This window comes from Tetranychus urticae, chromosome 1 (assembly GCF_039701765.1).
Source record: "Tetranychus urticae isolate SD_2017Ah chromosome 1, NJAU_TeUrti_SD_1.0, whole genome shotgun sequence".
In the NCBI taxonomy this organism is placed as follows: domain Eukaryota; kingdom Metazoa; phylum Arthropoda; class Arachnida; order Trombidiformes; family Tetranychidae; genus Tetranychus; species Tetranychus urticae.
Window position 1 is genome coordinate 18051076 of NC_142958.1, and position 23208 is coordinate 18074283.

The 23208-nt window shown below is 32.1% G+C and overlaps 7 protein-coding genes across 10 annotated transcripts; 4 read left to right on the forward strand and 3 right to left on the reverse strand.

Annotated features, from left to right (window-relative positions):
- Nucleotides 1-87: 87 nt before the first annotated feature.
- On the forward strand, nucleotides 88-1113 carry Arpc3A (Actin-related protein 2/3 complex, subunit 3A). Its single transcript, XM_015940165.3, has 2 exons — nucleotides 88-243; nucleotides 388-1113. Exons 1-2 carry the CDS (start codon nucleotides 238-240, stop codon nucleotides 931-933), a joined length of 552 nt encoding a protein of 183 aa, XP_015795651.1. The 5' UTR covers nucleotides 88-237; the 3' UTR covers nucleotides 934-1113.
- Nucleotides 1104-1584, reverse strand: LOC107372020 (small ribosomal subunit protein uS8A). The gene has a single exon (XM_015940166.3). It carries the CDS (start codon nucleotides 1582-1584, stop codon nucleotides 1192-1194), a length of 393 nt encoding a protein of 130 aa, XP_015795652.1. The 3' UTR covers nucleotides 1104-1191.
- A 661-nt stretch (nucleotides 1585-2245) lies between these two features.
- Nucleotides 2246-6268, forward strand: LOC107372017 (dihydroxyacetone phosphate acyltransferase). 2 transcript variants are annotated; one of them, XM_015940161.3, is made up of 3 exons: nucleotides 2246-2391; nucleotides 3763-3948; nucleotides 4177-6268. In XM_015940161.3, the coding sequence occupies exons 2-3, from the start codon at nucleotides 3784-3786 to the stop codon at nucleotides 5953-5955; spliced, it is 1944 nt and encodes a 647-aa protein (XP_015795647.1). In that variant the 5' UTR covers nucleotides 2246-2391; nucleotides 3763-3783; the 3' UTR covers nucleotides 5956-6268. The 2 variants fall into 2 exon arrangements, with proteins under 2 accessions (XP_015795647.1, XP_089123182.1); XM_089267056.1 differs by lacking the exon at nucleotides 2246-2391 and adding an exon at nucleotides 2461-2724.
- A 64-nt stretch (nucleotides 6269-6332) lies between these two features.
- LOC107372015 (lipid transport auxiliary protein 1) lies at nucleotides 6333-7427 on the reverse strand. Its single transcript, XM_015940159.3, has 3 exons — nucleotides 7295-7427; nucleotides 7005-7212; nucleotides 6333-6905 (listed from the first exon to the last, which is right to left on the reverse strand). Exons 1-3 carry the CDS (start codon nucleotides 7355-7357, stop codon nucleotides 6463-6465), a joined length of 714 nt encoding a protein of 237 aa, XP_015795645.1. The 5' UTR covers nucleotides 7358-7427; the 3' UTR covers nucleotides 6333-6462.
- Nucleotides 7428-10136: 2709 nt separating this feature from the next.
- LOC107372014 (uncharacterized) lies at nucleotides 10137-18323 on the forward strand. 3 transcript variants are annotated; one of them, XM_089267045.1, is made up of 7 exons: nucleotides 10137-10468; nucleotides 11135-12584; nucleotides 13859-14060; nucleotides 14186-14617; nucleotides 14716-14996; nucleotides 15138-15282; nucleotides 16715-18323. In XM_089267045.1, the coding sequence occupies exons 2-6, from the start codon at nucleotides 11308-11310 to the stop codon at nucleotides 15262-15264; spliced, it is 2319 nt and encodes a 772-aa protein (XP_089123171.1). In that variant the 5' UTR covers nucleotides 10137-10468; nucleotides 11135-11307; the 3' UTR covers nucleotides 15265-15282; nucleotides 16715-18323. The 3 variants fall into 3 exon arrangements, with proteins under 3 accessions (XP_089123171.1, XP_015795643.1, XP_089123176.1); XM_015940157.3 differs by having other exon boundaries at nucleotides 16858-18323; XM_089267050.1 differs by lacking the exons at nucleotides 10137-10468; nucleotides 16715-18323 and adding an exon at nucleotides 10710-10955 and having other exon boundaries at nucleotides 15138-15671.
- Nucleotides 18324-19220: 897 nt separating this feature from the next.
- LOC107372012 (cysteine-rich PDZ-binding protein) lies at nucleotides 19221-20764 on the forward strand. Its single transcript, XM_015940156.3, has 3 exons — nucleotides 19221-19473; nucleotides 19531-19662; nucleotides 19889-20764. The coding sequence occupies exons 1-3, from the start codon at nucleotides 19392-19394 to the stop codon at nucleotides 19969-19971; spliced, it is 297 nt and encodes a 98-aa protein (XP_015795642.1). The 5' UTR covers nucleotides 19221-19391; the 3' UTR covers nucleotides 19972-20764.
- On the reverse strand, nucleotides 20184-22795 carry LOC107372011 (calcineurin subunit B type 2). Its single transcript, XM_015940155.3, has 6 exons — nucleotides 22415-22795; nucleotides 21973-22012; nucleotides 21568-21744; nucleotides 21292-21351; nucleotides 21044-21228; nucleotides 20184-20685 (listed from the first exon to the last, which is right to left on the reverse strand). The coding sequence occupies exons 1-6, from the start codon at nucleotides 22415-22417 to the stop codon at nucleotides 20638-20640; spliced, it is 513 nt and encodes a 170-aa protein (XP_015795641.1). The 5' UTR covers nucleotides 22418-22795; the 3' UTR covers nucleotides 20184-20637.
- Nucleotides 22796-23208: the final 413 nt, after the last annotated feature.

A 23208-nucleotide genomic window follows, 5' to 3' on the forward strand; every position in this document is an offset into this window, starting at 1 on the left:
GTGTGAATGAGAGATAAGAGAATGTGGTGTCACCTGGTGGCTGATCAGCCTTTGGAAATGCTATCTCATATGCTAGTGTTGCTGAAGCTGACAGTTCATCTGGAATTCAATTCAATTTGTCCCTCGTTTGTACAGTTTTTAATCATTATTTTATGATAAGTTCAATTTTAGTGTCCGTTCATTCACACCTTTACTTGTTTTGTTGTTTATCTAACATAAAATTTGGACATTGTCATAATGCCTGTAAGTATATCTATTCTCTCTTGTGCTCTTTATTTAAGAAAACCTATGATCTATCTTTTGTTTTGAAATGTTCATTACATCCTTTCACACCCATTTAGTTTTAATACAGTATTTATTACCTTATTTGTCTTTCTTTTTCAACAGGGTTATCATTCTAAGTTAGTTAGTCCAGCTCGGAAGATTGGTAATATTGCCTTTCTCACCTTTAAGACCAAAGTTCGTGGACCTATTACCACATTGAATCCGGAAGATTTGGTTGATAATGAGATGGACATTATTGATGAAGCTTTGCTCTATTTCAAGGCAAACGTTTTCTTCAAGCAATTTGAAATTCAAAGTGATTCCGATCGAGTTCTTATATACTTAACTCTCTTCATAACAGAGTGTTTGAAAAAATTGCAAAAGTGTACTAGCAAAGATCAAGCTTTACAAGAAGTTTATTCCTTAGCTGTTTCTAAGTTTGACATTCCTGGCGATGCCGCTTTTCCATTGAATTCTGTTTATTCAAGACCATCAACACTTGAAGAAGCTAATACAATGAGAGGTTATCTAAATCAAATAAGACAGGAAACTGGTCAAAGGCTGGTAGAAAGAGTTTTCGATAAAGAAACTAATAAACCTTCCAAATGGTGGATCTGTTTTGCGAAAAGAAAGTTCATGGACATCAGCCTTTCGGGAAGAGGCCAATAATTTTTTTATATCGAATCATCTTAGTCTGTTTACCGTTGTTTCGGTTGTTTTTTTCTAAAACCGCTCAAAATGTTTTTCGCAATAAGAAAAACCAATTTTCAAATTTATCTTAAATATTAAAATGATGATATAACACGAAAAATCCGATGAAATAAACCAATAAAAAACCATTTAACTTTATGTAACAGATATTTATTTTATCCACATGGACCTTATTAGTGGTAGCAAAGGTGTTTTCAGTGTTTATATTAGTTAATTTTAGAAGAAGAATCCTAATATCTTGCCTCCAAGATGTTTACGACGGGCTTCTTCGTGATCCATGATTCCTCCTGATGTTGTTAGTACGAAATAACCAAACTGACGAGAAGGTAAAAGGTTCCTCATGTAAGTTTCTATATTCCTTAATTCGACATCAAATCTTGGAGCTATAACACCACATTTATTTAACCTTCCAGTAAGGTTAACAACTATTTTACCAGCTCTGTGGTCGTCGACAATCTCGAATTCTCCAATGTAGCCATGTTTCATCATTACTTTAAGGAATTTGATTATTACCTTAGAAGAGGGTCTGATCAAGACTTGGCGTTTACCTCGTTTCTCAGCATTGTTGATGGACTTGAGTGCATCAGCTAAAACATTCATTCGAACCATGTTGAATTGTAAGAGTTAATGGTGGTCGTACACAAAATACACAAGTAGAAAATGATTTAATTAAATTAAATTCTAAATTACACGAAGTAAATTAACTTTTAACTGTTCATGTGTTTCTATTACAGCTTTGCTTGCCTATTGGGCATAAAATCTCACACAATTCATTTTCTTAGCTGCTGTGCCGACTTGATGGTTTTTTCCGTTTCCGGGTGTTGTCAAGGTAACGTGGAGAAACCATAAACAAAAATGCCGCTCACTTTGAAAATGATTCCTCAAGATGAAATTAATTATGGATTTTATCTTTACTAATGATTCATATTTAGAATGGTTTTCAGTAAATTATAACTTTTAAAATTCAAATAATTTAAAAAAATCCAAGCCTCACAATTAGATCCAGTTTGTCGTAATTAAATTGAACTTAAGTTAGCGAGCTGATCGAGTTTAAGATTTGAAATCAGCAGCCATTTTTGATGTTTTAAGAAATCTTAAATGTTTATCAAGTAAATATCTTTGCTAATTATATATTTGCGTAATATCTTGCAATTGATTGGATTTAAAGCTGCATTAATTAATAATTTTTTTAATTAAAATTGGCGATGATTTCGAAGGGGACCTTTAAATTAGCAAAATGTGTAATGAGGGAGCGTTTTCAAATCTCTTAAGGTCTTCAATATCATTTCATTGGTTATGATTTGTTTAATTGTATAAATTTAATTAATTTCATTTTTTATTCAATTTATTATTTATTATTTAAGCAATCCTGGATCTTTTTATCAGGCATCCCAGTCTTCCACAACCATCGTGAAGGTAAGTTAATAACGAATGATCATTTTGCTCTTTTTGCTTGTCACCAACAATATTTTATTGATTGGTTCTCGTCACTTGAATCATGCTTTCTCCATTGATGCCAATGCTTTTAATTGTGGCACAACCACTAGTATACCTAATTATCTTGTTCCTAAAATGATATTGAGCCCATGTTCAATGAATAAACTGTTAACCGTTGAATTATTATTTGTAGTTGTGATTCCATGATTGTAAAATTTTCTACTTCTATGGATATTTTCAGTCTATGAGTTGATCAAATCAATGTGGCACACTTGATAAATCAGTGACAGTTTTCCCACTAAAACTTATATGGTAATCATTTCAAATCACACCATTTATGATATTTTCCCATTTTTTTATCACCTAATTTTTCATTTGCTTTTGTTATGTTTACAATCCAACACTGTTATGTTAAAAGGCTTCAAGGTTCGAGTAAACATAAGCTTGAAAGATTTCATTTGGGCGAGTTCTTCTGAATTTATTAGTTGCAGCCATTCCTTTTGTTATCATAGATTTCTTAAATTCAGTCAAATTTTTCTGGAGTTGATTCAGCATCTTAGTTGTCATTGCCATGTTGGAATGTAGCTTCACTGGTTTAGCTCAAATGAGGCTCCACTTTAAACCTGGCTTCATTTAATTTAGTTTACATTCTCTATCGTAAAATCAACTCATTAGTTGCAGGTTTTATTGGACCATCTAACCTTGTTCCGATTCTTAATCATTCTTCATCTCCTTCTACTTTTGACACTAATTCTGCTCATCGAACCACTTTGCATGCAATAACTAACCATTATTTGCCGTTAAGTTTTGATTATAAAAGTTTTATCTGAATAATGACAAACTTAAATTTATCCTTTCATTTCCAATATTTCCCTGAAATACTTTTTTCTTTCCAGTAATCTATTGTAAGCAATTTCACTGTGTTACTATGTTACATCAATTATTGGTGTTTGTCCTATTCAATAACTCTTATTAACTTTCATTAAAATTTAAATTTGTGAAATAAGGAAATCTTTTGAAGCAAATTAGATTTATTTCCTTCTTTTCTTGTCTACAAATCTATAGATCATATTTTTGTGATAAAGTCAAGGTAAATCAACTTATTCAATATTCATTGAACGAGGTTTGAGTGTTTTTAGGAGACAATGAACGAGCACAAAATAATGACAATTGCTTAGTCGTGCTTTTATTTTCCTCATCATGTTATTTCTTACTTAAACAATTCCTACCATTTTAACATCAGTAGAGCAAATCATAGAAATTTTTATCGATTATTCTCAAGTTGCTACTCTAATTTGCTCAAACCAATACATCATCATTATTAACCGGTGTTTCGTCTTTTTATTTCAGGTCCAGTTGTGACTTTTGAAAATGCCCACAGAGAATACTTTGGTTGATCTTTTGGAATTTTTACGAAACCAATATGATTTCATTTGGTTAACTTTTCATGACTACAAGTGCAATCAATTCAAGAGATCATTGAAACGTAGTCCGGGACAGATAAGAGCAAATGTTTTCAACGAACCTCACATTCAGGTTGTTAATAATTTTAATTTCCACAAATTCCAGTCTACCAGTTGGTACAAAATTATGGTTAACATTTTTAATCTATTCAAAATTGAAAACGTTCATCATAATTTTGTGCCGCCTGATAGTCTTTGATTGATATTACAAAATAAACGATATTAAAATGTGTATTCACAATCTGAATCAATTGAATTTTATTTTATTTTAATTATTAATTTTTCTTATTAATATTTATAGGAACTCATTGAAAATGATCCCGGAACTAAAGAAAAGATTGATAAAATTATGGATGAAATGTCACATACATTTACTTTGCGATCCATCCGATTTATTGGTTATTTCGTTGTCAAAATCATGAAATCGATCTACCGCCATGCCTGGATTGAAAATAAAATCACCATAAGTCCGTCATCATTTTATTACGATCCAGTTGATCAATCTATTCCATCAACTATCAACCGTCTCGTCAATGAAGCTCCGGTCATTTACCTGCCGACCCATCGAAGTTATGCCGATTTTTTACTCTTTTCCTACATTTGCTTCCAAATGAAACTACCTCTTCCTGCCATAGCAGCTGGTATCGACTTTTTATCACTTAAACAAATTGCATCTCTTCTCCGATCTTGTGGTGCCTTTTTCATCCGTCGGTCTTTCAAAGGCTCTGAAAATTCCCTTTACCGATCTGTGTTCCGTAGTTATGTCCAAGACTTGGTAAAGGGAGGAGAGATGCCTATGGAGTGCTTCATCGAAGGGACTCGATCTAGAACAGGAAAATCTTTACAACCCCGTCTTGGTCTGATCGGAACCGCTCTGCAACTTTTCTGGACTGCTCAGATTCCGGATCTAATTCTGATCCCGGTTTCCATCTGCTATGATCGTATATTGGAAGAAGATTTGTATGCCAAAGAGTTAAGTCCTCCGCAAATTGACACTTCAAGCGGTTCTAAACCCAAAGAAACGCCTCAACATCTCCTCAATGGTGCTAGAGCAATCCTTGCTCAAGATTTTGGTTCTGTTTATATTAGATTTGGCTCTCCTATAAGTTTACGAGAGTTCCCAGGAAATCATGAGATTCGCCTTCAGTATCAGACAACTTGTAAATCAGCTGATGGTCCACAATGTGCTGAAGAGTTATCATTTGCGTCCCAGTTGTGCAGATCAGTAATTCAAGAGCATCATCGGGCTTCCATTATTTCACCCTTTTCACTCTTCTCTTGTACCATCTTTTCTGATCTAATCTCCAAATGCAATTACTTGGAATACGAACCCATCATTCTTGAAGATGATAACTTTTCTTATATTGACTATTCAGTTGACCTGATCTTAGAAACAATGGAACAGCTCTGTGATTTAGTTTCGGATAACAATTTATCTCACAAATTGCTCTCTCGTAGTTTAAAGGATGAATTTTTATCCTCCTTACCTATTCATTCTAATCTAGTCAATTTAGAATCAACCGATTTACATGAAAGTATACGAATATCGTTTGAAAATCATTTAACTCTTGCTCGATTTCGTAATTATTCAAACCAATTTCTTCAACTGGTCATTGGAATTGCCATGGTCGTCTATTCACCATCTTATAAAGTTTATACCAACCTAGAGAGGCTTCTTTCGCAAGAATTTGTTCTATCACCTAAATCATCTAGCGATTTTGATGCTGAAAAGATCTCTCTTGATAAATTATCTCCAAGAGTAATAGATTTACTCACAACCCACATCAATTACTTCCTAATTAACTATCACAGAATATGTCAATGGCTATTATCAGTTGATCCATTTGAACCTCTGGAAACAAAATCTTTTATTCGTAAAGTTCAAATTGAAATTAAAGTCCCAATGGATATGGTTCAGAATTTCGTCCAATTCTCGTTGAAATATGGTTCATTGGTCTATTCTGAAAATCAGCTTGTTATTAATCGTAGCTCAATTAGAGGTTTACTTGATCTAATTGTATCAACTTCACATAGTACGGATTTTCATCCAATTGAATCTCCAATCAAACCTAAATTGTAAAGCAAAATTCATCTTTCGGGTAGATTATCTGTTTTAGGTCACCCAATAATCTTCCAACTGATTTTTATCATTGTATACTTTTGCCTATTTCACTCAATATGAAATTACACTTGTCAATAATTTAAAAATTGTAATTTATAAAAGAGCCTGAAATTAGCTTTTTTGCTAAAATGATCTTAATCGAATCTTTTTCATTCTTTCATAGTTAACTTAAATTTTGTTTATGGTCATGCAACTTGATTACTTAACATAATATAATTGAATTTTGGTGGACTATTTCTCAATAAACCTAATCACAATTGTGCATTCATAATCATTCTTGGCAATTTTGCATTCACTTGATTTGATGTGTCTAATTGAACAAAGTTAAAATGAGATAACTTTTTAGCGCCTTTATTTTACGTTAAAAACAATACGTAAAATTTGTCAGTAGTTAAAAACAATTTACAGTAAAATAGATATGTTAACATAAATTATGAAAAAATACAATGAAAGAAAAATCAACGATCAAACAGAAGTTTCACTCTCAATTTCATTACCATCTTGGTCCTGTTTAATCAATCTTATCCTGGTTTTACCATTAATGGCAACTTGAGTATCTTTGGCTGAGTGAATTTTGGACGAATCGCCCAAGCTCTTTTTATGTTCGTCAATAATATAATTCTTAAGTTGATTTAATAATACCATGTAGTTATCGAAATCTTCTTTGGTAAATGGTGGCACAGGTTCATGTCTTGCGTGAATATAAGCATCCACGAATTGGTGAATCAATCTAGATTCACAATTTAGCAGTGGACCATCCTTGGACATTTTTATTAAATAATATCTTAAATCTTGTCCTGGTGGACGTCTCTTGCTTGTATCATTACAGGTTTGAATAATACATTCTTCAAGAATCGTTAGAGAATCCAGAGCTTTCATTCGCCAAAAATGATCGTATTTTGAACTATCTGTACAAAAGAGAGGCAATAGATTTTATTATAGACTAGTGTGATAATATTCAAGATGCATGCAAATAGTAAATCAAAGATGTGAAATTAATTTACAACCTTCATTAGAAACATTGACTTGATTAGGTGATGGATTTATCAGTTTGGGTTCAAATTTGATATGTTTAACAGCTTCTAATCTTCTATCAATCTCTTTTTTAAGATTCCTATGAGCATCCAGTCCAATCGGACAATGAGGTCCTCGGCGATTTTTCAAAGTAAATCTCATGATTTGCCTTTTAGCAAATAAGAAGAGAAGTATGAAAGCCTGAATAAGAGGTGCAAAAATAAATAATGAAACCACATTAAAGATAAACAATAACAAGCTATTCACAATTATTTATACTTACCATAATACCAACAGCGACAACCATGATAATGGTAAATCCTGAAAGCTCATTGCTATCAGCCATACTTGAAACTAATGAATAAATAAAGTGATCTAATCAAAATAACCAATTAAATCGGAAACATTTGACAATTCTTATGTGTTTACATGTACCAAATTTTGTATCATGTGGTAACCAAAGTAACCAGCAAACCAGAAACCGGTACATTTAAACCAAATTTTGCTTTTACAGTAAATCCATTTAGGTTCAACCAGTTTTCACTCCTTTGATTTAATAGTGTAATATCAAAGAGCACTGAATAGAAAAAACAAATTCCAACAGGAGAGAAATGATAATTGATGAGAACACATTTACTTTTTGGAAACTATCACAATCACCAAAACGTTTTCAAAGAGTTCTGTCTTGCTGGAATCATTGTCTTTGAGTTAAGACCTGGTTGAGCCTAAATGGATTGGCCAGCATTTTGAAAAGCCCATAAAATCTGGATGCAAAAACCTTTCAAGCTTATTTTGAAATTATCCGGTCTGACTAAGAAATGTAAATTCCTAACCTCTACGATTTAAACCAGTAAAATTAATCTAATTATCTGAAAGTAGATTTAAAAAGATTACAAGTCTGAGCTGGTGATGACGAATAACTGACCAAGTTTGGGGGGAAAATGCCTCAAGCTTTAATCGGAGTGACTTATGACAAACATACGCTTAAAACCGAGTTTAAACAACTCTGGTCAAGTGAACCTATTAAAATAAATCCTAGTTTTTGCTTGTCTAGTAATTTGGATTAGATTAAATCATTCTAATTGTAAATATTGGTTATTACAATCGTCAATCGATTCAAATTCAAACTCTCCTTACGTATCAGAATAAAATGGATACAAAAAATATCATCTACAATCAATTACTTTAATGATGATTTACCTTCTTTAATGATTTAAACTTTATATTTGGCTGATTGTTATATTTAATGTCAACTATCATTTATTCAATCTTGAGAGATGAAGCTGCATTACCAGGTTATTAATAGTAAATTGTAAAGCAATAGTTTCGATCATCACTTGAGTAATTTAAACACTTTTTTGACTATTTACGCACATTTTTGATTAAACTGATTCAAAGGGGAAAAAAGGAAAAGTAAATTAACAATCAAAATTAAACATTGAACTGTTACATCAACAGGATAAATTGGTTACAAAAAATGACAATTTTTAGAGGAATCATCAGGAAAACGTTAACAATGAATGTAAAAGCTGCATTAACAGTCACAAAATGTACCATTTTCATGGTAAACATTGAACATAGAAATTAATTTTTGATTCTTATTTCAATGTGTATGTGTTCAATATTATTGAAATGATTATCAATCATTATTGCACATTTAGATATAAATCAATTGTCTCTTTATCATGAGTCAATGAAAATTACAATAAATATTAACACAATAACAAGAGTTTGGGTTGATTGGATTTAATGGGCTTGGGTTAGAAGTAATTATGATTCAACTATTTTATTATTATTATTGGTTTGATTATATATTTTTTTTACTTTTGCTGTCTTCTTACAATCATCATCATCAGAAGAGTAAACATTGTGAAGAGTTTAATTGAACTGATAGCTAATCATGTCATACAATGAACTTGTTCACTTTGAATTATCACAAAAATCAATTTAGATACTGTTGTTGGTTAAAGCTGGTGAAGGTAAAAGAAATTGGAAGAAATGTTGATTATTATGATGAAAATAATCACAATAAACATGATGATCATGTTAGTGGTGGTAATCATGGTAATCGGTTGATTCTTTACTTCTAACCATTACAAAATTCAAACAAATCAACCATTATCTCCAGTTAATACAGTTACATTGAACAAAATGTATCGACACATGTTTAAACATTGCCCGAGGTTGAAGTGTTTATTCATTACAATTTTCGTTAGATTTGCATGATTCTCATGGTTGTTGGTACTCATTTAGATTACTAGATCAAAGATGAGAATGTTTAGTTGATTATTTACAGTATTACCCAAAAAAACAAATTGTTATAACCTGTAATTATCAAAAAAAAGTGTGTCCATCCAAGAATCAACTTTTGTCCTTTTTAATATTTCAACTGACAAGTCAATCAATCGACCAACATTGACAACACCATTACCATACAAACTGATCACAATCAACTGGCTAACAATTTGGTAACCCTGATTTTAGTTCATTTTCCGTCTCCTTTAATCATTTGGTCATTTTGAACTTACAATTTGTTCAATTCATGCCAAAAGCAAATGTATTTTGTCAAGTAAACTTTCCAACATAAGTATAGCAATTATAATATTTGGCTACAGTTAATGATTTGAAATTATATCAGAATTACCATTCCTTATATTGTATTTATTTCACACAATGAGACCAAAGTGTAACTTTTGAAAGATTTACATAAAATTCAAGATTCAGCAGCAATTGGATGGTGAATTTGGTGATTGTTAAACATGAGAAAGAAATGAAAACAACTGCTGATGTTATCAGGTTGATAGATTGCATAAAAAATAGATTAAAAAATCGACAATAGATGCAGACACTTTATTAGATGAGAAACAAATAGAATGCATTTAATCAGTTGAAATGTAAATTCAATTTTCTGTTTGTTTATTTGTTCAGTCAACAAATCAAATCAAAATGAACATTAACATTTAATTGTCAAATAAAGCCTAGAGTTAATTGTTGAACTGAAATCTTGTTTATTCCATTCTTTCTTTCTTTTCTCTCACTTTTGTTTAGTGCATGTCTGTCAATGGCGTTCCATCACGTGTTCACCTGTAAAGCTGTGAGACACTGAAACGACCATTTTTGCTCTTACTGAAGGTGTGTGTGTGTGTGTATTATTTTGTATCAAACACTCGATTTATTTTTTTCTTCTTTGATGGTTTACTTCATCGAAGCTGGCAAACGTAAATACGCACCATCACCATCACCATCATCGTCATCTGCATCTTCATCGTCATCTTCATCATTATCATCTTCATTCTCATCATCAACCACTATATCAACAACAGCAACAACCATCAACATTAACAACATTATTTAAATATTTCTGTGAAATAATTTAGTAGCCCTATCAGTTTAATTATGATTTTAATTCTGTGAATTTACTCTGCATTTTCAAGAGCTTGAAATATTCTTATTTCATGTACGTATAAGGTTTTTTTTATTTAAACATCTTTACATTTTTCTCAATTTATTTTTTTTCTCTTTCATAATTCTTTCTCTGTCTTTCTCTGCCTTTCTTTTTCCCCCTTGTTTACTAATCTTACTTGTCAAATGTCATATTTAGGAATTGAATTGTTTAAAAAGACGAAATTTCGATAGAATCGTTTCTTAGGCTTAAGCCAATTTATTGTTGAGCTGTATATCCAGTTGTTATTACCATCTAAAATATTTTCTTAAAAAACCAGTCAGCCAGTCTTTCTCATTTTCCTTTCTTTGATTCCCTTTCTTCTTTCTCTTTCTCTTTCTATCTTCCTTTAGGTCTCTGCTTTTCGCATTTTTCATCACCAGCAATTTCAATCAGCTTTCTTTTATAATCTGGTTTTGTCTAAGAGTTTTTGTCTCTTTTAATTAATCCTCGTCTTTTTTATTCATTAAGCTTCTTAATTCTTCCAATTGCTTGCTATAATGTAATTTTCACTTAAATCTCTTTCTTTTTAGCTCCCTCCCCTTTTTTCTCACTCTCTTTTCAATATTATCACTCATACTGCAACTCTACTCTAAACGTATCACAACATTCCCTTTCTTGTACTATTTTATCTGCATTTTGTGTACATTTGACATCTATTTTTCTAATTTCTCTTTTTAGTTTAAATATTTTTCTGTGTTGGAAGGCTCTTCAAATCAGCAACCGTGTTTAACTCAACAGCCTGTGTGTGTTTATCCTTCTACCTCTCACCTAATGGCTCATTGAATAGGGGAGGAGAAGTTACCATCTTGCCCTGGTTTGTTTCCTCCTATGTAAACGGAGGATCTCTCAATATGTCAGATAGAGGGAACACTGCGACAGCCACCGCTGGTAATGCGTCCGCTGCTGTTGCTGCATCATCTTGTTCATCAAATCCACCGAGTTCTGCAGCAATTCCTCAAACGAAAAATCACTCTAATTTACTCGTTATCGATTTAACCAACTCAGATGAAGAGGATAATCAACGTACAGGGGGTGGTGGCAGCATAGCTGTTGGTGGTTCAGCACCAGTAACAAATACAAATAGCAATTGTACTGTGAATAATAATAGCAGAAGTAACATGAGTACCAGTGATCCTGTTCAATCGATGAATCATCATCATCTTCAACAGCCTGTGCAACATCAGCATCAACAACAACAGCAACACGGAGCTTTATATCTTCCTCAACACTCTCAACATCCTTTACAACTCTACAATCATCATCAACCTCACTCGCACCATTTTCATCATCACCTGCATCATAATCCTGGACGTGAAGTCGTGGAGAGAAGTAAGAAGTGTACAAGACGGGACAAGATAAACACTAACTGTGTGCATTCGCCTGGTGATACTAATAGTAATAACAACAGCACCAATAGCCAGATAAATGGTACCTTAAGTTCTAATCATGTGAATCATTATCCAAACCATAACCAAAGTCTAAACAGTGGTAACAGTGGAAGTAGTAGTAGCAGCAGCAGTAGTACCAGCAGTAATCACGACAACAACTGTTCCCAAAGCATGCCCGGTCATAGTTCCGTTGGTTCACCATTACCAGTACCGCTTAATATCGATCAACCTCAAGTTATGACATCAACAAATCCTTACTATAACCCCAACTGTAGATATGGCTACCTTCACCCAAGTGATCCCGCGAATACGAATCGAAATATATGCCCAGAACTGAGCAATAATGGAGAGGCCTGTTCATCATACAGCAATTGTTTCGTTGCAAGCTCATCTAATGGTGTTAATCCTGCTCCAGTTACAGGACCTTGTCCACATAATCATGGTTATTGTCCCGTCGGCAGTCCACACACAATGCCTACTTATCAAGGGCAACCATCTGACCTAAGTCGTCTATTCGGTCCAAATTTAGCTGCACCTCTTCCTTCGCCTAGGCCTAGACAGGATCCCTCAATATATTATCCATATTACTCAGGCCAACCACCTCCTCATCACAGCCACAACTATGCAACATATCAACTGCCTCCTGGGATGCATCCAAATCATCAGAGGATCCTTCTTTCTCACCAAAGAATCGGTGAAAATCACCGAAGAAGCTATCTCAGACATGCGGTCATGCAAAGGTATGTTTATAATTTCTATTTTTCTATTTCTAACTTTGTTCAATTGAATCATGACTATACCAATAGCTAAGCAATAAGAGTTCATATTGAGGTTGTTACCATGTATGTGATGTTGCAAGAGAATAACAAGACTAAATTGATGATAAATGTAGATTGAAAAGCTGATGAGTATAGCAGTCAAATCAGAGCCAAGCCTTTGTTTTTGGCTTCAGATGTTTTATCTGACGACTCTTACTTGAAAACAATTTTCAAGAGTATTTTGTTTTCTCCAGTCTAACGCTCTTGGTTAATATTTTGTTTACTTGAAGGTTGTTTTTTGCTCCCATTAGATAAAATGTTAATTTTGATCACTCGTTCTTGCTTTCATTTATTGGTGACTTTTCACATGCAACAAAACCAGAACCTTGGATTTCAATGTTAACTTTATCCATATTTCACTTCTCCTGAACTATTATGAAACTTAATGAACAGAGTTTATGCTTGTCATTAGCCAATGATAAACAAACTAGTTTTACTAGGTAGCCGGAAAAACGAGGCAATTTTCTGTATAATCGGAATTGACTTTATTATATTTCAATTTTAATTATGATTCTCAATAATCCACAGTGTTTGACTTAATTATTTCTGTTAATTATCTATAGTTAGCTGAGTTTAGTGCCTGTTGATGTTAATCTAATTGTCATTTCTCAAATATCTGCTTCAATTATGCTACCTCCCATCAGATATGTCTAATATAGTAATTTAAAATTGAAATTTCCAATTTAGAGCTTATTTGTATTACAAGTTAAAATTTTTACTTTCAAGTTTCCATTATAATTTATGCTAGATTATTGAATTCATTTTATCGATATTGTTAGTAAGCAAATGTAGACTAAAACCAGTTCAATGAGATGATAAATTAGCAACAGATAGTTCAGATAGAAAACTAATGATACTGACCTTCTCCCTCCCTCATCTTGATTATCGTTGTCATTCAACATCACAATAATTATAATGAATTGATATAAATATACACTTCATGCTCAAGAACGATCTTCGGTTGAATGACATATCTTGCCTCATATGATTCCATTCTTTATTTTCACTTAAGCAATGTAAGCTATTTTCAAGCTCCCTCTTTTGCTTTCGTTCAAAGTTGCTTTGTTTTGATTAACATTACTCGTGCACTCAGATTTTATTACAATTCTGTCTTCTGACATTTTATCTCAAAATTTTATCATTTAAACAACACAACAAGAATTTGACTAATACTCTTTTTTTGATTATCTTTTCAGGCGATTGCTGGAATCACGGAATCAAGTGTATCAACGTTTTGTAGAAAACGCTAGTAATATTAATGCAGCAAATCACGGAGCTCATAATATGCATGGAGCTCTTGCCACAAACACAAACTCTCATGTGAACCTTTACGATTGTCCAAACAATGATAATTCTTTTAGTTGGAATTTAGGAGTTACACCGCAATTTATAGATCAGGTATGTTAATTTACTTTCTAGTAATTATTTGCATTTGATTTTCCTCATACAAGTAAAATATGTTTCTACTTTATTTACAATTTAACTAACAATGTTTCATTTTTTTCTCTTTTACTTCTCAACAGAATCAAGCTAGTGCTGCTATGACTAGTATCGCTTTACACACATTACCTGGACCTCCTACAATTCCTTCCATTTCTTTACCGGTGCCAATGAATCCAATTTTAGCCTCTAATAGTGATGGAACACTTGTTTCTAGTACTGGTGATTCCTGCAATAGATTTGATATTTCATCTTTAACGTTACCATCTACCCGCGTTCCTAATCTTAACCCAGCTGCTCGGCCAAACTCAAACTCGCCACAAGTTCCAAACAACCCTAACGAGATGGGTGAACTTAACGAAAATGTTCAAAACGATATTGTCAACACACCAACAGATGCCCCGCATTCTCACATTCACCATCATGTGCATCAACACCATTATCACCACTCTCACCCAACAAATAGAGTACATTTCGGAAATCCTCATCTCCAAATCACTATTTCCCCACAAATGGTAAGTACCAATACCCTCACTGAACAACGGAAATACGTATATTAATAATTCAATAACATTCAATACTAATGCCTTTTCTCTCTTTTTGTTTTCAATAGATTGTTGCTCCGAGACAGGATGTGATCTTTTCTGAAATCGCACCCAGCTTTTCCCCTCCTTTCCACCATCCATATCAATCTCCATACATTACTGGGTACATGAGAAGTATACAGCAACATCGTCACACCGCAACTGTTAATAGAGGAGCTTCACAAGCTGTTATCGAACGTAATACCTTCCCTCACAAGTACAAGAAAATTCAAAGAAGCGCCGAAATCGAGGATACCATCGAAAAATGTACTATATGTTTATGTGAGTTTGAAGACACCGAAGATGTCAGGTAAATATCGTTTTATTGTTTATTTATTATATCATTAACTTTCTACAACAACTTTCATTACTTTCCTTGTTTTTCTAGTACTTCATGTTCATAAATTTATTATTGATTTTAATATTAAATTATCTTGTTTTTTTTCTACAGGCGTTTACCATGCATGCACTTATTCCATGTTGAATGTGTTGACCAATGGCTAGCAACCAATAAACGGTGTCCAATATGTCGTGTTGATATCGAAGAGCATCTTAAAGACTTTGGCTTGGCCTCATGACCTCAGGAGTTGTATACTGTAAATGTCTATTATATATTATAAATATATAAATATATATACCTTCATTGATGGGGAACCACTAATCATAAACTCTTCTAATGTGTGCTCAAAATCCTCATCCACCAAGACTAACTTCCGTCTCTTTTATCTTTCTTTCACACACTCTTTCTCTATCCATCCCTTCGAATTTTAAACCAAAATTGTCCCACTTCCATATATATATATTGCTAAAATAATAATTATAATCCAAAATCCTTTTATCATGAAAAAAAATCTTTCTTTTTTCTTGTGTTGTGTTTTATGTGAGAGAGCAGTTTTTTAAAGCTCAAAAAGATACCTCTTTTCCTACCTGAAAAATCAGCATAATTTTTCAAACTAGAAACATTAAAATAATTTTGATTTGAAAACCAATTTTTGCTTTCACCTTATGAAACAAAAAACATTTTTTTTTGCTTGATCAACTACCATTTTAGCCTTGTCTTTAGGAGTGAATGAATGTATTGTTCAAGACTCTGTGCGAGTCAATTTTAATTGTAAAACAAGAAGTGTTAGTTTAGATTGACAGTGATGGAAAAATGGAGAAAGAAAAAGAGATTCAATTCCTAAATGAAAAACCAATGAGAAAACAAAAATAATTAATGAATATTTTAGATTACAATCACCTAATGAAACAAGAAAAAAGAAAAATTTGATGTAAAATGTAACTAACTGTTGATACAATGATTATAAATATTATATTGATTATATATTACATGTCCAATCTCAATTGAAACAAAAGCTTATATTTCTTGTCCCTTTTTTGAGTGTCATTCAGCAACTCCTCAAAAAACATCTCAAAATGAAACAAAATTAGCTGATTGTTAGCAGCTTTCCATCTACCTCTTTCTGTCCAACAAACAACAAAAAGACTGAGGAGTAACATCTTTTTATAAGCAAATTGATTTCACTTTTTTGTCTCTTCAACGTTTCTTTTTCTCAATAATCATCGTTTTACTGTAATTTTATCATGTAATTATAATAGTAATAATAACAACCATAATCTAGTGATTTTTTTGTGAAAATTGATTGATTATCGGTCGTAAACGTCTTTTTTTGCTGCAAAACAGCACATTGAATCAACATGATGATGTAAAACATGATTATCAGGAAAAAGAAACAAACAATTAGCAAAAAAAGCACATTGTGAAAGTTTAAATTGTATTATATAACAAGTATTCATTGTATCATAGTTAAATTAGTTGAATATACAAAACTAATTGTGTATAATTTACAAACTCTAATTTCTTCCATCCTTTACCATTAATTGTTAACCTTTTTCTCACTTATCCTCTTAACTCTTTCTCTGTCAAACCTTTATACCTTTTAACCTGAACCTTATCCATTTTTTAACAGCAAAGGTAACCTTTCAGTAAAACCATTTTTCTGTTTTCTTTTGTACTCACATTGAAAGATTACCTTTGATTGAACCAAAAGCAAACCCAAAATTATTTATTTATAATTAGCTTAAACACTTTAAACTGTAAACAATCAAAGAAACATGTGAAAGATGAATTACACAATTATTTTTCCCAATGTTGAACCCATTGATTACAGACAAACAAGTTATGATGTAAAATACGCAGAAAAAGAAACCAAGGAAACGATCGTCAATTAACATACAACAATAGCTAATTGGGATTTAATCACGCACGTTAATCAAGCCATCATCAAAAAGATTACAAACATTTTTTCTTCTGTTCAGCAAAACCGAAATAGTGTGTATTTCATTGCTTTGTGGGACCATTTTTGAACCTGCTTTGACTTTTGGACTATCTCAACACTTCTGTCTTTTAACGTAACAATTTGGTTGGTGATTCATTATTAATTAAAGCCAGGAAGAATACAATAAAGATTGGAAATAAATCGGTTACTAATTAAACCAGAATTGCACTTTAATCATCATTTATCTGCAAGAGTTACAAATAGGAAAGGATAAAGAAACACACAATTGGATTATCATTATCATGTTTATATTCTTAGGGAAACAATTTTCATCGAGAAATTGTGATGCTGTTGTTAATTTTCCCCTGTTCATTACAATATTTGATAATAATTGCAAAATTTCAATGGGAATTCAATTGTCGTTGTCTACGCCACCATTACCACACTCATCATGAAAACGTCACTTTTTTTGTACCATTACCATGGGAAGCAGGCAAATGATAGAAGCTGTTGAACATTTTCTGAACTCAATTCCCTGTTAGATATTTTGGCCTGAAATCTTGCTTATTGGTTATCTTTGATTTTTGATTCTGCCAAAAGATGAGCTAAAAAGATTACCGTTGTTTTGGTTTATTCAATTTTTGGACAACAATTTCTTCTTCTGCCTGTTTTTTAGTCATGATTATCATTCGTAATTGAGACAACTAGCAGATTATTCATTTATTTGGAGTTAAATATACTTAAAACGATTACAGAGGAATAGAGTGGATAAAAATAGGGCTTCAACCAATCTTCACGTCAACCATAAAAGAAATGATTTCATCCTTTAGGCTCAAACGGAATCACGAAATTCAACTTCATTTGGTTTTCATTCTGGTTGTTCCGTCAATTTTTGATAGCTATTTGAAAAACAATATGAACTAACAAACTGAAACACACACAAAAACGCTAACAGCTACGATTTCATCAAAAAAAACTCACCTAATCTAACAATTAAGGAAACAACAAATGTTTTATTGAAAACACAAAAAAATACAAGATATAACTCACAATTTTTTAACTACAAAAAGCAAATTAATTACAAGGAAAACTAATTGAAAACAGATGAAAATATGAACCACTGCTTTAAATGTTTTTAATTGTTCACATATTTTTTTTAAATGTTAGACATGGTTGCCCTCTCGATTTAAATTGTACTTTGGGTAATTTTAATCATCAAACTTATGGTTAATATAAAAAATGAAAAAATTTCAATCCCTTTAATTACTAAGCAAAGGCAAGCATAACTTCAATCAAGATAATAAACAAAAAGCAAACCTTAAATGAAATTAAAGTTGCTTAACTTTGCCAAACTCAAATTTCTGTCCATTATTTTACATATCGCGCGTTTTTTGATATTTGGTCTGAATTTGTTTCAGTTTTTTTACTCTGATTGAGACTCGAGTCTGAATAACTGCTTCAAAAAAATATCATTACAGCTAAAGGCTATTCTGTTTAGTGCTCAAATTTAGATACATTTTGCTGAATTTTTCTTTATTAACAACATTTAAAACTCAATAGTTTCATATATTATTAGTAATCTATATTAGTATTCATATATAATAGTTTAAAATTTCATCATTTTATGTTTTATTACTTAAATAAGGTTAGGAATACCTGTTTCTGTATGAAATTGATCAGTGGCTGATAACAATCGAGAGAATTAATTCAATAGTATTTTATTCTTTGATAAATTATGAAGACTGAGTGAATTTATATTATAGTTGAAATAAAAAATTTACTAAGCTATACAAAACACGACAGTCTTAAAATGGTAATCATCAATAAAGGATTAGGTCTATGTACTTGAAATGTAGATTAGCGTTTTTGCTCGCTAAATTTTTCTCAAATGAGCGTTTTGGATAAGCTGTCTGCGTGTGTGAGCATAAAATTTATTGATCGCGAAATCTAAGCTTTCCTACCGCGCTCATGTTTCTGGCGATTCTGCCCGAATTGACTGGATTAAGTAATGAAAGCCAAAATATAGTAATTTATCGCGATTCCTTTATTTCATTAGCAGAATAAATCTAGAAACGCGTTTAAACTGTTTACCTGTAGAAATAAATAAATAAAAAACAATTCTGTTAAAAATTCTTGATTGGATGAGTTTTATTCGGTTATTTCAGAAACATTTTGTGAAATCGGATCTTTGAATAAGGCGCCTTTTTTAGCTTTCCAAAGATTCAAAACAAAAACAAAACCTTTTAACCTAAAATAATAGTCTTGAGCCTTCCATCAAAAATCAATTGAATCTCTTTATAAATTAATCTGATTAACTCCTGGCACCATCAATCTGTTTTTCTAGTGAATTATACTTCCTTTTGAGCGGTTCGAGCTAAGCTGTGTTAATTTAAATAATATTGATCTTATCTACGTACGTTTTCATCATGGTCTGTGAAAATTGCGAAAAGAAATCAAGCAAAGTTATTGTCCCTGATAAATGGAAGGCCGGTGCCCGTAATACGAATGGTAAGTTTACCTAAACATGCTAATGAATCATTCTAAGCGAGTTTCTTACCTTTTCAGAAAGTGGTGGCCGTAAAATCAACGAGAATAAAGCTTTAACATCTAGAGGACGATATAACCCAGTGGCTCAGTTTTCCAAATGTCAAATTTGTAGACAACGGATACATGTTGCGGGATCAGTCTATTGCCAATGTAAGACTCTTAATATTTTATTACCTTTAATTAACCTCTTTCTGCTACACGTTTAGATGGAAAGAAATGTGTCTGTAAATATATCAATACAAACATCAAGTCAATGCTTTATTTGATTGACAATATTTTTAATGACGAATGAAAGCAGTTTATGTCAACAAATTTTCATTTATATATATATTTGATAATGATTAATAATGTTTTATCTTGTTTGTTTTCTTTGCAGCTTGTGCTTACAAGAAAGGTATATGTTCGGGATGCGGTAAAAAGATGTTGGATACCAAAAATTATGTCCAATCTGCAGTTTGATTGAATATTCGTATCACCTCATGTTGATGCCAATGGAAGCGGTAACTGGAATTGGTAGAACAAAACACAAACAAATACACACTTGAGGTTATTCAACATATTCATATAAAAAGGATGGAAAATAGCAAGAGTTTCCAGTTTTCTATCTATCAAATGAAAAGAACAACAAAATTTTAAAGACAATTGAACAAAGAGATCGAAACAAGATTAAATAATACGATGAACATCAGCATCAATTTGAGATGAAAGCCACAAAGGCCACAAGAAAATGATACTCTTTTATTTTTTTCTTCGCTGATAAATATATACATTTAAATGTCCATAGGAACCAACGAAGGCTTCATTATCGGCAGTTGCATCAGAGAGGCATAAAAGATGCAGCAAAGCAAGAATACTGTCGATCTCACGAAATAATACATAGCTTATGTTTATTTGGATTTTGTGTTTGTTTTAGCTTTTCCAATCTTTGACGGAGAAGAACAGAAAAAACAGAACGAAGAAAGAGAATTTAAGGATGAAAAGAAAACAAGAGGAGCAAGTAACATCATCCAGATCATTAAATGTTTGTTTGTGTTTTTGGTTGGTTGTAATTGAGAGTTGAAATAAAACCAAGGTCCAAAATAAGCATGAGCATGATTCCGTACCGCTTCTTGTTTAGTATGAAAATCAAACTTCCACGATCATCTTTTTGTGGATATCGGTGTTTCCTACAACCTGAAGAGCAAAAATAGATGAAAAACGTTTGTATCATTAGAATTCAGAGTAAATAAAAATTCTGTTGTTTCACCCAAAACTGTGTTTGTTTGAAAACGCGATGTTTGACATCTTTAACATCTTTCTTTTAATTATTCAATATGTTTCTCAAGCTTTAAAGTTAAGTGACAATACCATAAACATTAACATCAACTAGAAATTTGAGACGGAGCTGTAATTCGAGATTAAATTACATGAAATAATTCGTGTTGCTTCACACCGGAAAGAAATGAGAGAAAAGTCTTCTAAATCGTTACAGAATTCTCAAGATGTTACAGAATTATGGTATTTACACCGGAAACAATCACATAATACTTACCGCACAGAACTCTTCGAATGAAATTTTTCCATCTTCATCTTTATCCGCAAAAACAATTGTCTTGTCCACAATTTGTTGTAATTGGGTATCCTTCAGATTATTTCCAACCATCATTTTAAGTACTTGAAATAATTCACCGTTAGAAATGAAACCATCATTATCCATATCATAAATTCGGAATGCAACTAAGAAAGGGAAAAATAAAAGTCCATCAGAAAAGGCTAATATTTTTATAATTTTATACTTACATCTTAATTTCGATTCTTTATCACCTTTAACGCTAAATTGTGAGACTCCTTGAATGAATTCTGTAAGGTAATTAGATTTGAAGATTAATGTTAAATCAGTGTAACAATAAAAGAAATTCAGATTCGCCTGACAATATTGCATAGCTTGAGAAATGCTATCTTTCCAGTAACTAGCGTTTTATGGATGAGTTATAGTAAGGTTGAAAGGTAAGTTCCCAGGTTATTATTCAAGCTATTGCAATGTGATTTAAAAGCAACAAATATCGCAATAGTCACCTTTGAAGTCTACTTCTCCATTCCCGTCTGTATCAAATATATCAATAACCCGCTGAACCAACGGATTTTGTTGTAATTCAGGCAGGATCATAAACTCCTCTACACTAAGAGATCCAGAATTATCCAAATCGAGTTTTTTAAATCGTTTACCGAGCCTCTTGATTTCATCGGCGTCAACTGTAATGAAATTAAAATTATTAGCATGATATCAATTACAAGAATTAACGACTTTGATTGGAAAAAAATATGAGCGAAGGGTAAGGATATAATAAAATGAGGCGAAATGAAGCCTGGCTAAGCAGAAAAGCAATATAAAACCAAGTGAGCTTCATCATAAAACCAATCGATTAAAACAGGTAACTACATATAAAATGTACATTTATCAAGGTTATACAGTCAACTTACATGTAGAGCACATTTCCATTGGTAAAGACGCTTCATTTCCCTGTATAAATTATTGTCCATGTTGAGGTGACCGTCGATAATCACATAAGATTGATAAAACCACACGCGGATAGGAGCGAGTACACACAATGGTATGGTTTAATACAGCAGAAACATCATTGGATCGGGTCCAAAAGGAATTAGTTGGAGTAGTGGGTCCAAAAGGAGCAAAGAACAGTATTTGATGTTCCAAAAAAGGTGGAGATAATCACATAGAAAGAAATACAATTCAAAAAGGGTACATAAAAGAGTTAGTTAAAGATACCGCATATTATCAATTGATTATTGATTAGAATTATCAAGAATGTTGAGAAAGAAAACGTTAAGTTCTTTGGTTGGAAAAGGAATAATCAGGTAAACAATTGGATGGAGTAAATATTACAATAAAACAGGATATACGAACCATTTTGATTGCTGTTTTTGATTAAAAGTACACAAACCGAGCAAAAAATAAACGATGAGTATAAAGAGACAGAGAGTTAAATGTGAATTATATATCAAGAGTGGAAGATATACTGATAGATATTAATGTTGATGTTGATTTTTTTGTAGCTGTTGTTGTTGATGATGATGATGATAAGGAAGAATGAGAAGAAGAAGAGAGTGAAATACAAATGAAAGAGTGTACAATGTGTGGAGAAGATGAACACACTCAGAGAAAGTGAGTAAAGCTGGTTTATTCGCTGGATGAAGCAAAAATCAATTAACAAACAGAAAAAAGACAAACTGAAGATGAAAATGAAGATCGCAGATGATTAAAGGTGAATACCAGAGATTCAAAAGGGATGATTGGAGGAACAATCACACTACACTATGGTGTAGAAAGAAGAAGACAGATAGAGAACGAGAAAAAGAGAGAAAGAGAGAGAGAGAGAAAAAGACAAGCAATAGTAGGGAACAGAGTGAAAATAAAAATACAAAATACTGGTTGATAAAAAGGTTGTATAACTAATATTGTATTAGGCTTAAAAGAAATAGGCTAAAACTCGGTAGATATTTAATCTTGTGATGATATTAATTTTAAAAAATTTTGACGGTAAGGTTAAAAATGTATTGAATTCAGCTGATTAACCATTTACCAGTTTTACTTCGCTAAATCCTTCAGGCTGAGAACCTTGAGTTACTCTATCTATCTCTTCTTTTTTCCCCTCACTCTTTTCTTTCTCACTTACACACTCTCCGGATCCCTTGTATTTT